Source organism: Typopeltis vanoorti, chromosome 1 (assembly GCF_054136105.1).
Source record: "Typopeltis vanoorti isolate ZY-2024b chromosome 1, IOZ_Tvanoo_1.0, whole genome shotgun sequence".
NCBI lineage: Eukaryota > Metazoa > Arthropoda > Arachnida > Uropygi > Thelyphonidae > Typopeltis > Typopeltis vanoorti.
The window spans coordinates 44,376,891-44,390,166 of NC_143549.1; the positions used below are offsets into that span (position 1 = coordinate 44,376,891).

The 13,276-nt window shown below is 34.4% G+C and overlaps 1 protein-coding gene across 1 annotated transcript in view; it reads left to right on the plus strand.

Annotated features, from left to right (window-relative positions):
• The window catches only part of EDTP (Egg-derived tyrosine phosphatase), a 451,026-nt gene that overhangs the window by 161,765 nt on the left and 275,985 nt on the right, over positions 1–13,276 (plus strand). Inside the window, exon 5 of the mRNA XM_090399919.1 lies at positions 9,132–9,207. Within this exon, the coding sequence (XP_090256045.1) occupies positions 9,132–9,207 (76 nt within the window). The remainder of the gene's footprint in view (positions 1–9,131; positions 9,208–13,276) is intronic.

Genomic DNA, 13,276 nt, shown 5'->3' on the forward strand with positions numbered 1-13,276 from the left:
CAATCACCTGGAATTCATCCTTCTGTCCAGACATTTTGAACTATGCAGTGCAGACAACACTGCAAGACTTTTATACCTCCATACTTGAGCATTTCAGGTTGAATATCATCTATTCCTCCTGCCTTTCCACATTTCAGATGAATTTTTCTACTTCAAGTATGGATATGTATTCCTGACTGTATGCCTGTTGAGTGTTTTTTTTTACCACTGTGCTATCACTGCTTATTTCATTTAGTAATTACTCCATACTTCAAGGATATCTTTTTTTCTCCCAGTTTTTGTGTCACCTATATCTCTAATTCCTTTTACAGTACTGATTACTTCATTTCTGAGCTTTTTCAATATCCTCCAGAATATTTTGTCACCTTCCTGATTATTTATTTTCTATGTTCTTGCCAGTCTTCCCATGACATTTATTTAGCTAGTTTTACATAGTGTTTAGTTTTCTTGCATTTTTCTCTGTATTCTCTAAGAGCACAAGATGACTTATTTAGGAACTTTCTTCTTTTCCTTCACTTCCTATATCTACCATGGAGCTCTGATTTTTCTATCCTTGCAGACAAATGTAAGAAAACTAAACACTGCACAAAACTAAGCAATCTTTTCTTCAGGGCTTGCCACTGAATCTCCAAGGTCTGGTTCCTGTTCTCAAACTCTTTCATTTTTTCTTGAATAATTTTTGTGTATTTTAGTTCACATTTAAGAGCTGCTCAACTTTTGTTTGCTTTAAAACTTTCTTGCATGTTATTTTCAGTGTGAAATCCAGTTTTATCATGCTCGAGACTAAATGATCTCTTCAGATTTCAAATTCTTTATACACTCTAGTGTCCTGCACCAGTGAGAAACATCCCTATCAACAATAACATAGTTAATGAAATTTTTCTTATTCCTTTCCTCTTCTCCCCATGTGAATTTATTCACATTTTATGTTAGAATATTGTGTTAGTAATAACCAGTCCATGTCCTGAGCAGAAATCCAAGAGGTATTTGCCATTATTATTAGCTTTTCTCCAAATTCTCCCAAAATATTTATGTATGTCTGACAGTCATTTCTTACTCTGCTATTTAGATCTCCAAGGACCAACTTTTCTTTTTTCATTGTGTCAGTTACTTTTTCTAAAGCCTAAAAAAATTCTTTCATGTCTACCTTTAGTAGAACCTTCTTCAGGGCCATAGGTACAAATAAGTCTCATTGTCCCATTCTGATATTTGCCCACATCATTCTACTTGATATTGCTTACCATTCAAGATCAGCCTTGTATTTACTGTTGAATACTATAGCCATTCCTTTTTTTCCCTGATTTGTTATTGCCTGAATATATCATTTTGTATTTATTGCTTAGAAAGATCTCGCGAGTTTGTTCACTCCTATTATTTTGATCTGGTACTACTTATCCAATTATTTGGCCAGCTCCATTTCTTTGCCATTCAGTCCTCTTATGTTAATAGTACCAATCTTAAACTTTGATGTTGAGTTGAGATGTGTTCTGGGATTTGTTCCAGTAGCGCTGACTTTTCACTGTTCGCCCTGGTTCCATGGCAAAAACAATGGTGGCCTTGCTTGACCTGGTGACACCTCAGCCAGCATGAAATTCTGTCTTGTTGTACCGTCATTTTATTTGTGGTTTAAACCAATAAGAATACAATTTGGTTAGCTAAATCCCAAATTGCTATCCCATCCTTGTTTGTTCAGTATCCAGGTAGATACCTAATGGGATGCCCCACGAGAAGGTAAGGATTGGACATTAGGTCAGAAGCCCTGGTCTGTTCTCTGCATTCTTTTAAAGATTATGTGGAGGTCTCCTCTCAGTTATACAACTTTGACCCCTAAGCACCTCTTGAATGTAAAGTAAAGTTATGTGGGATAACTTCAAAATGAGTAAATGGACATTGGAAATAATTTTGTGCATATGGTCCCACAGAATGTGCTAAAGAAATGAGGCAATTTTTCCAGTTATTAGATCTGGTGGTTGATATAGAAAATGTTTATATGCCTGGTAGGATTTTTCCTAAATAAAGTAGGAAATGAATCCTGCCCAGCATCTAGAACAGTTTTTGAAAATTATGGAGAAAAGGACAAGGCTAATAGTAATATATCTTCTGTATTTCTGCTCAGGATATGGACTGGTCTTTACTAACATCTTTTAAAATAAAGATGTGCATAAGCTCTCATGGAGAGAAGACATGAAATAAAAAAAAATAATGATCATTGACAATTATATCTTCATGTTGGTTAAGGATACAAGAGTGTACAGAGGATTTGAAATTGGAAGTGACCATCATTATAAGTAGAATAAAACTGAATATCACATTGAAAAGAACAGTATTTCAAAAAAGAATTAAAGTTTGAGCAGCTTTTATGTAGACTTAGCTATACAAACATTGAAAAAAGAATAAAACAGTTCTAAAACATGAACCATATCTCGGAACTTCCAATGGCAAAATTTGAAGAAAATATTGATTCAATTAGAAGGAATGTGGTGAAATTGTCCACAAAGATAGAAAAATGAGAACACCTTGATGGACATAAGAAGTTAGTCCCGAAAAAAGAAGAAAGCATACAAAAACTTCAAATAGGTTAGCAGATGCTCTTAAAGAACAGAGAAAACTATAAGACAGTTAAGCTTTATGTAAAAGTAAAACAAGTCTTGGGAAGACTTCTGTAATACTATAGAAAATAAATATTAAGCATGTGGCAAAATATTCTGGACACTATTTGAAAAAGCTTTGGAAATGGAGGAAAGTAAACAGAATTAAAGATGATAATGGTGACATGAAAATTGAAGGTAAGGATTCTTTAGATGTTTGGAGGTATTTACTTCAAAATGTATACTCCTGTTTACATTCTTAGATGCAAACGTGCATGTGTGTAAAATCAGTACTTTAAGTAGAAAAAGCCATCCAAAACTTATTTTGGGAGGGTATCTGAAGTAGATGATATTCAACCAGAATATGACTGGAATAAGATTCGAAGTTGTCAAGATCAGATTTTCACTTTATGACAAATAGTTGAAATTGTGGATATATATAAGAATCTATTCTTATTGTTTGTCTTCTTCAGATCTATAAAACATAAGTTTCCCAGAGAAAATCTTTTTCAAACAAATGGATTCACGTATCTCCACTCTTATTCATCATTTCTATGGATTGCATTATGAAAGAAAGTGGCATTAAATCTGATATTAGAATTGTAGCTATATCAAACTTAGCTTTTGCTTTATGCAGATGTACTCCTAAATACATCCAGTAAGTCTCCAGGATTCTCTAAATTGAATGAGATTCAGTTTAACATAATGGATTTGGCATGAAAATCAATCGGAAAACCAGAACTCTGAAAATAGTCAAGAGCATTCAAAACTTGAGTTGCATTTCAGTTATAGACCCTAAAACAAATTAAATACTTCAGCTATCTAGGCACTGTTTTTAGGGAAGATTGCAAATTAAATTTGAAAATAGATAATAGAAGAAGCCAGTTTACAAGACAGTTTTCAAACCAGTGGATCAGAATTGGGCTGGAAATAAATCCTTTGATCAAAGACTAAATACCACAGATATGAAAGTTCTGACAACTATTGGAGGCCAAATAAATGCATCAGTGGCAGAATCATGAAAAATGTAGAAAGGAATTGGTAGCATTCAAGAATGTGTGAGCAAGCTATCTAAAGTGGTGTGACTTGGCATGAATTGATTCTGTCAGAAATGCCTTAGAAGAATGAAATGCTAGATAGGATTTATGACAAGTAATCAACTAATATGGAGGAAAATTGTTGACAGATTAATATTAATGTAAACTTAATCATGTAATCAATTAAGTTTACATTAATATTAATGTAAACTTAATTGAGGATATCATGTAGGATATCCTACCTATCCTTCTCATCCATCCCTTAGGATGGGTTGATTCCCCCCATTGAGGAGCTTATGATAAATTAATGCTGCTGTCTCATCACTCCTTTGCTGCATCCTTTAGGGGCATGTATTCAACAAGATCATAAATATTATTTTGCCTGTTCTGGGGGGATGAAAAACCAGAGTTTCTGGGTGGGAAAAAAAACCACTACCTCCATATCATATGAGACCAGCTAACTCACCTTTAGTAGAAAGGTACCAGATAAAGGTACCTCGTGTCTTGGATGGGAATTGAACCAGGTCTTTCCGAACAAAGGGCTTAGTCTATACCGACTGACCTACAGAGATATCCTTGAGGTTATATATTAGAAAAATTAACACTGAAATATTAAAAGCAATAGAATTCTAGATGATTGGATTAGAGCTCTCATATCCTATCTGTACATAAAGAAAATAAAACAATTTGAGAATTACAGAGAATTTCCCTACTAATGTTCTGGGTTTTTCATTTTTGCAAACATACTAAGAAAAATTGTAGAATGGAAACTTGGAGAACAAGGCGAGTTCAAGTCAAACTCTGTTTGACTTGAACTCACCTTGGTCTTCAGGATATTTTCACTTTAAGATGGATAATTGAGAAATCCTGGGAATATAACAAGGATCTTCAAATTTGGTGTGGAAAAGATGTATGACAAGTTGCTAAGAGAAAAGCTGCTCAAAATTTTACAATCATATTGTGTAATTGAGACATTGTATTGATCAATACATAGTCTATATTTGAGTTGGTAGGCACTAGCATTTAGAAATGAATTAAGTACAGGAAGATAATTTTGATGTAAATCAGGAGTGAGAGAAGTATGACCATTATCTCCACTGTTATTTATCATCTATATGGATCACATTATGAAAGAAGTGGCATTAGGCTTTTATCAACAGCTGATATTTTAATTCAAGTTTTTACTTTATGCATATGCTTTTATGCTTAATTAAATCCTTTGACTTCTAGTACAAGTTGAAGGAATTTGTAACTCAAGTAAAATAAATTTGATATATAAATTTAGCAATAAAATGAATAAAGAATCTTTAGATCAAGTATATTTAAGCAGAATTGTAGATTGGAGATGAATTTCATTGCTTGGTGTGAGATTATTAAAGGCCTGAAGTGGCTTTTTTTGGTCTGTTTACAAGACTAAACATGAAAAAAAGTTTCATGTTTGGTCTCTAAGCAGGATTTCTGGACTATCTCTTAAAAAAAAAAAAAAAAAAAAAAAAAATACACTCCTACAGTGTAAATATGCTCTGTAGGTGTACAAAACAAATAAGCCTTTCATGGGTGACAGCCACATAAAATACATATAATTTGTAATTTAATGCAATTAATTTGCTCAGTTATGATATAATTGAAGAAATTTAATGACTAAAAGCCGGGAGATAATAAAATAATTTTAAAAATGGATTTACAAGACTATGTGCTTCACAACCATATGCCTGGGGAAGGAGTGTCCTAGGTTCGATTCCCGTCGGTGATGTGAGGAGCTGAAGGATCTTCCATAGCCAAGTTAGCCAGTCTTGGGCGTGGACAGCAGGGTTTTTCCCCCATTTTATTCTGGGGTTTTTCATCCCACAAAGCAGGCAAACTGGCCTTGAGAACTCAACACTACAGGCCATAGGATACACCGGGGCATAAGGCTGACCACCTTATCCTGTAAACGGAGTGAGGTCCGATGATCAATGGACCCTCGACACCGCAAGGTAAAAGAGGGTATAAGGAAGATGAGATGATGAGAACTTGTTTTGTCCTCTTGGGCTTCATCTGATGCATAACATGTAAAGAGAAATATAAAAAAAAATGTACATTACAAGAGAACAGTATTAATGTTTAGTAAACAGTTGAAAGTAACATTTGAAAGCATTCTGGATGCAATAATATTGTTGAAGATGTTTCATGTGGGCATGACCTCGCGTATGCCAAAGTTGGATAGTTGAGAAGTGAACACAGGTAACATTATTCTATTACTGGATGATTAATAGAAACTTCACCAAGGTTAGCAGAAATAAGAACATGATTAGATACTGCCTCTAGTTCTGCCATACATAATGTCTTGCATGCTCTTCTATACACAATGCACTGGATTTCTGTCTGATACTTTAGGCTGTGATATTTCAGTTCAGGTGTACTAAATAAGAAACAGCTTAGAGGAGTAAAAGAAGTGCAGATTTTAAATTTCTTGAATTCAGCTAACTGGTGAAACAGCTGATATACAGCAGAGATGTAAAATATTTTGCATCATTATCTTCAATATAGTGAGCAGGTAGATTAAATCGCAGCATATTAATAGTCTGTTTACAAGAACTGTTCTTTTTGAATTGTAAGAAAAAAACTGTAGTTCTTTGATCTCTTCTTCACCAAGGAGGAAATGAGCCCATAATGTAGAAACGATGCCAAGTTTTTGGGTGGTGTTGTGTCCTGAATAATCATATTATAAGTGGAACAAAACGTTAGTTTATTCAGGAACAAAATCTGATTGTAGGTAGAGAATGTTGTGTTTTGACAATGAACGGAGTGTATACATATATAAATAACACTAAGATAGAAGTGAAGAAATAATTAATATGAAAATTATGAGACTTAACCTGTTTTGTAGGAAGTCTAATAGAGAAATTTATTTAAGGTATTAATTTATTTAAAGTATCCCATTTCATGTATTATAAGAAAGCAAAGCGTATAAGCTAAGGTCCAAGGATCACACTTTAGCAGTCCAGAATAATGTATGGCCGGAGGGAAAGTGAAGTTATACAAAAAGGAAGCTAGAACGCTTTCTGGGAAAACGCGCCACACGCACGTTGAGGAATGTACGTAACGCAATAAACACCATGGCAAAGTGCGCGAATCTCAGAGACTGAAGCGGGCATTATAAATGCCAATCCCCCCCCCAACACAAGGCTTTTGGGTTCCTGTTTCCTGACCTCGTGGATGTTGGCTCTCGGTCTCCACCCTAGCGGAAAAGATTCTAGGCTGGCCGTAGAAGTTATGAGTCGTCTGCCGTAGCGTGCGAGTTAGGGCTAGCCTTTTCCTCAGACCAGGATAGCTATGCTATATCGTGCACCGGTACTCCAGATGTATGCCTGCGATACTAATGAAAGCCCTGAGCGACAGTCTTTCCAATTTGGAGAATCTGGCCGTGCAGCTATCGTATGTGACCCGGAGAATTTTAAATCTTAAAGGAGCCTTGATGTCCAGACAAGGCTGAAGAAAGACCTGAAAGTCATTCCAGGAACGGTAATGTAGATTATCATATTCTGATTTCCAGTTGAAGATTTGTGTGAATTCTATAGGATATTTTGTGTATAATGGGCATATTGTAAAGAACTTTAGGAACTATCCCTATTTTGGCATTGACTTGTCCCTGTTTGAGAAATGTCTCCCTAGAAGGAATTTGTATAAGAGCTGATTGTGATATGTTGTGAGATATAACTAGTGACCATGTGAGTGATAAAAGATAGGCTACATAAGCTAAAAGTTTGTTAAATTATATATAGAAGTGGTCCAAGTAATTTGTTCTTGTATTGTAATGTTAATATTGAAATTGAGATCTTGCTAGCAACACGATATAGTTAACCATGCATTTATATTTTCTCATGTATAATTTCTTGATTTAATAAATATGTTTCATAGCATTTGCCTAAGTCCAGCTTGTTATATGAATTCAAATAGCCACTCATAAAATTACCATTGAACCTAGCGGGAGGGACCCACGGGTACAATTTGATACTTAGAGCCATGACTGCATGCAAAGAATTAGTTTATTTTATTGTTGGAAGTTTATTACTGTATATCACTCTGAGAGAGCCACCTTGGATAAGAGTATCGTCTATCCTCAGTATTGGCTGGCACAGTTAAAAATTAAATTTGTCAATATTTACCAGGTGAACTTTCTCAGAGGATATGTTTAATGGCAGCGTCCCATACTTGGACAAAGCCCTAATCATAAATTAAATTACACGTGACTAAACTTAAGAGCGGTCTGAATTTAGCTTGTTTAAAGAAAGGGAAATTTGTATGAGTGTGTAGGGTATACATAACAAACAAGATTAGATAAAAATACAAATTTAAAATAGTTAAAGAATATGCAATGCATATACAGGATAGGTACATAACAGTGGTTAATGATGATGTGCATGAAGGTATCTATTGTCATGTGTGTGTGGCTTTTCCCACATGAAATCTTCAGTGTTTGACATCCAGGAATGGGAGAGAACTCTTCAAAAATGTGTCTACAGAAGAGGTTTTAATTCTTTTAAAAGAAGTTATCAAAAACAGTTATGTCACTCCTGACCCACTGTGTAAATTCTGGTTACTTCCTTTTTTAAAAATACCACAGTATGGTGCAAAATAAGAGTACTGAATGGAATGACATACCGCATGTACTTGAAGGAGGAAGGGGGTATCGAAGTTCGGTACTACTTTTTTTATGCCATACTGTATTTACAAACAGAATTTTGGCTTGGACATGGGCAACCTGTTATCTGCTATATTAACAAATTTATATGTAGATGCCGTTGAGGGAAAAAGCAATCAATTTTTTCTCATTGGAGCCATAATTATGGAAAAAAGTATATCAATGTTTTCTTAATTTGGGTGAATGGACCAGATTCTCTAAAGCAATCCGGTCCGTGACTGATTCCTTAAATGAGTTCCTGAACCATCTCAACAATCAACACCCAAAAATACAATTTACCTCTGAGTTGAAAGTTAATGGTTTTCTTCTGTTCCTGAATGTCAAACTTATTCATGTGTCAGAAAAACTGAAAATCTCTATTTATAGAAAACCCATACATACCAGTGTCCTCTGAACTTCAGATCTCTATCCTCTCTCTCTCTCTCTCCTCCATTAATTTCTTATTAACATTCATTCTTTTGCCCATACTAATGGCCTATTTAAATTACACCAAGCTCTCTGCATTGCTTTAACTCATATGCTACCCAGATTTGAATCACAAGCAAACAACTGAATATTTTCCTTCACATCTCTTATTTAATGATTTATGTACAATTTAAACACCTCTGGTCCAAATGCAGAGGTTTGACACACTGCTAGTCACTTGCTAACAATTTCATTGTGATATTCTGTGTAACACCTTTTTGTAAAATTCAGGAATATCATCATTTCCTTAATGATGACTGTCACTTTTATTAAAAAAAATAAGTAAATTTTAAATAAATGATTACAAGTTTATTACATAAATAATAAAACTGTTTTATTTTTTCCCCTCCCCTGTAGTATATATGTAGATCTTCAACACTTTCTGGTGGACCTGAAATATATACCAGATCAGGATATGAATATCTGTTTGCTCGTAAGTAATGGAATGCTTTTATGCTAGGGTGATCTAAGTTTCCAGATTGCCTTTTTGTACTTTTTATCATAAATTATGTGTTCTGTATATTAAATTAAAATGTTGCAAACAAAATAATTAAAATATTTAAGACTTTAATTTTACTCAATTATTCAAAAAAAAACAAAAAAACAAATTCTGAACATTATAAATTTCCACCTTGGTAACATCAGTTTTTGAAGACCAATTCCATTCCAAATAGCACTACTGATACTAAACTATGATCTAGCAAAGCTGATCTGGCTATAAACACTTGATTGTTTTCTGAACTTGTTGCATATTTTCTCAAGGAGCATCATCTTTATCAGGCTTCTTTAAAACCCAAAGATGTTGAATTGTTTTGTATACATTGACAGATGTTTGCATTATACCAAGGCCTATTATAAAACAATTGCCAATGCTCTAATGAATATTTCATTGAATAAATTTAAGAAAAAAAAATTACTGCTAATGAAAAGTGAATCCACTTAAACACTCTAAACAAAATTAAGTTTATTTGGAGTAGCACATCTGATCTTGATAATGTCATTTTGAGAACAAGATATGTTATCCATTTATTTTAACTTAAGACTGTAGTCACTTCAAGCTTTTGTTAACTTCTTTTCTCAAAAGCTATGGTGAGTGCATGCCACCTAGCATTCTAATCCGTCAAGATTGGACACTCCAGGATGTGAATGCTGGATTGCACAGTAGTTTGCACACAATTGTTCTTAAAGGAATTATAGACATAGAAGCTCCTGAGAAACAAGTGTGCCTTAACAGAGAACTAATTGAGGAAGTTGGCAAATTTGTATACTTTGGGTCGGTCATTAATGTGAACTGCTGTTCAGATTAGAATGGCTAAAACAATGGTCTGAGACTTGTTTAAAATCTGAAGGGTGGATCTATCTCCACAGGAACATAGCTGAGTATTCTGGATGCATCTGTTTTTTTAGTAGTGACTTATGAATGTGAAACTTAATCTAAAAAAAAGATTCTATATTGTTTCCACAGAAGTAGAAACAATGTCCAATAATCCCATTATACTGTAACAAACAAAATTAATCTGAACAAACTGAATTTTTTGTAGGAAGTATTGAGACCACATTGTAATATAAGGAGTTTATTAAAAATAAACAATTAAAACCTGACAAGTGTCTTGTGTCGTAAGACTTACATCATCAGGGATAGTGGTATAAGTTTTACACAACAAAAGCCTATCAACAATTGCACATATTAGATGTTTTTGATATCTTCGACTTAACTAGAATACAAGTGATAAATTTATCATTTGTATTCTGGTTTATCAATTATTTAACAGTTGAAGTCATCAACACACTCTGTGTAATTAATTAAGTTTTACACAACAAAACCTTTTATGTTCCGCTACCCCTGATGATCTAAGTCTTACAATGCACAAAACTTGTTGGGTTTTAATTGTTTATTTTTAATAAACTCCTTTATATTACAATGTGGTCTCAATACCAAAAAATTCCTACAGAACTGCTTAACCACAGAAATCAACATGTACATAAATCCAAATTTTTGTCAAGTTTTTTTTGGCTTTGGTTTGTTTTTTTTTGTTTCAGTTCAGTAATTTTCGGTTTTTGCAAGTATAAAAATTTTAAATCTTATTATCATCATCAAATTCCTGCCATTTACCCTCAAGGGGTGTACAGGATATGACAGTACTACATGAAATAATTACATCATTACTAACTTCCTATCTACAATTTTCCTCCAAATCAGTCTGTTACTTGTCAAGACTCCAACATTATCAGATCTTATATTTCTATCGTCTAAGGCACTTTGTACCGTATCAATCCACCTATATCTTGGTCTTCCTCTGGGTCGTTTTCCTGCCAACCTGGCAGAGAACACTTGTTTTGCTAATCTTTCCTCTCACATTCTATTTAAGTGACCATACCACCTGAGATTAGCTCTGCTAACGCATTCCTGGATGCTGACAATGTCAAGTTCTTTCCTAATATCCTCATTTTTAATATGATATTGCCATTGATGCCATCAGTTCACGCCTCTAATCTTTCTCAGGACTCTCATATCTGCGGTCTCTAGTCTTTGGTCAAGTGTTTTACTTCTGACCCAGCTCTCAGATCCATAAGTTAAAATTGGTTTGAACACAGTCTTGTATACAGCTAATTTAGTGTTCCGACTAATTTCTTTCTTATTCCATATGAATTTATTCAATTGACTTCCCATGATACCAGCTTTGCTGATTCTGTTGTCTATTTCTATATTTAGTTTACCATCTTCAGTAAAAATTGTGCCTAAGTAGCTGAAATGTTTTACTTGTTCCACAGGTTCTCCATTCACAACACAGTTGACATTTTCAATGATTCTACCTATTTTCATTGTCTTTGTCTTTTTATTGCTGACCTTCATACCATATCTATTACAACAGTTATTCAATTTAGTCGGAGAATCTTGCAGACGTGTAGCGGATTTATTTAGAAGTATAACATCATCTGCATAAAGCAGAGAGCTGACATTAACATCTCCAATTTTGATATCAGGTTGAATACCACATTCCTTTATAATGTGATCCATATAGATAATGAATAACAGAGGGGATAATGTACATCCTTGTCTCACACCAGATTTAACATTAAACCATCTTCCTGTACTTCCTTCAATTCTAACTGCTGACTCACAACTCAAATAAAGACTAAGTATTGCTTGATATAATGCCCCATTGACACCATATAACTGCAGCGTATTGAATAGCTTCTCTCTTGGCACCTTGTCATATGCCTTTTCCAAATCGACAAAACTTAAATACAGATCTTTGTTATATTCCCATGCTTTCTCGACTATTTGTCGTAAAGTGAAGATCTGATCCTGACAGCCTCTATTTGGCCTGAATCCAGCTTGTTCTTCACCAAGCTTTTCTTCCACAATTCTTCTCAACCGTTTCTCAAGTATACTTGCATAGATCTTGCCAGGAACACTCAGTAGGGAAATACCTCTGTAATTCTCAGATTCAGTTTTATTTCCCTTTTTATATATGGGTACTATGAGGGCTCTACTCCAATCATCAGGAATTCGTCCCTCTGTCCAGGCTTTCTGAACTACGCAGTGCAGCCACTGTAAGACTCTTATACCACCATACTTCAGCATTTCTGGTCGAATATCATCTACTCCTTCTGCCTTTCCACATTTCAAGCCTTTGATGGCTTTTTCTACTTCAAGTATGGATATGTATTCCTGACTGCATGCCTGGTCAGTGTTTTTTATCACTGTGCTGTCATCACTGCTTGTTTCATTTAGCAGTTTTTCAAAGTAATTACTCCATACTTCAAGGATATCTTTTTCTCCTGTTTTCATTTCACCTTTATCATCTCTAATTCCTTTTACAGCACTCTTTCCTCCATTCCTAAGCTTCTTCAACAACCTCCAGAATATTTGCCACCTTCTTGATATTTATTTTCTATATTCTTGCCAAAGTCCTCCCATGACTTTTGTTTAGCTAGTTTTACACACTGTTTAGCTTTCTTACATTTGTCTCTGTATTCTGTAAGAGTAAAAGCTGACTTATTTGCCAGGAGCTTTTGATATGCTTTCTTCTTTTCCTTCACTGCCTCTTTAACTTCCTGTGTCCACCAGGGAGTTCTGATTTTTTTATCCTTGCACACAACCTCACCACATGCCTCTCTGGCAGAATCAATCAATGTTTCCTTCAGAGTTTGCCACTGAATCTCCAAGGTTTGATTCCTGTTCTCAAACTCTTTCATTTTCTTTTCAATAATATTTCTGTATTTTAGTCTACAGTTTACATCTGAGAGCTGCTCAACTTTTATTCGCTTTAAAATTTCTTACAGTTATTCTTTTCAATATGAAATTCAATTTTATCCTGCTCAAGACTAAATAGTGATCACTTCCAATTTCAAATCCTCTGTACACTCTGGTGTCCTGCACCAGGGAGAAAACATCACTATCAACAATAACATAGTCAATGAGACTTTTCTTATTCCTAGCCTCTTCTCTCCATGTGAATTTGTGCACATTTTTATGTTGGAACATGGTGTTAGTA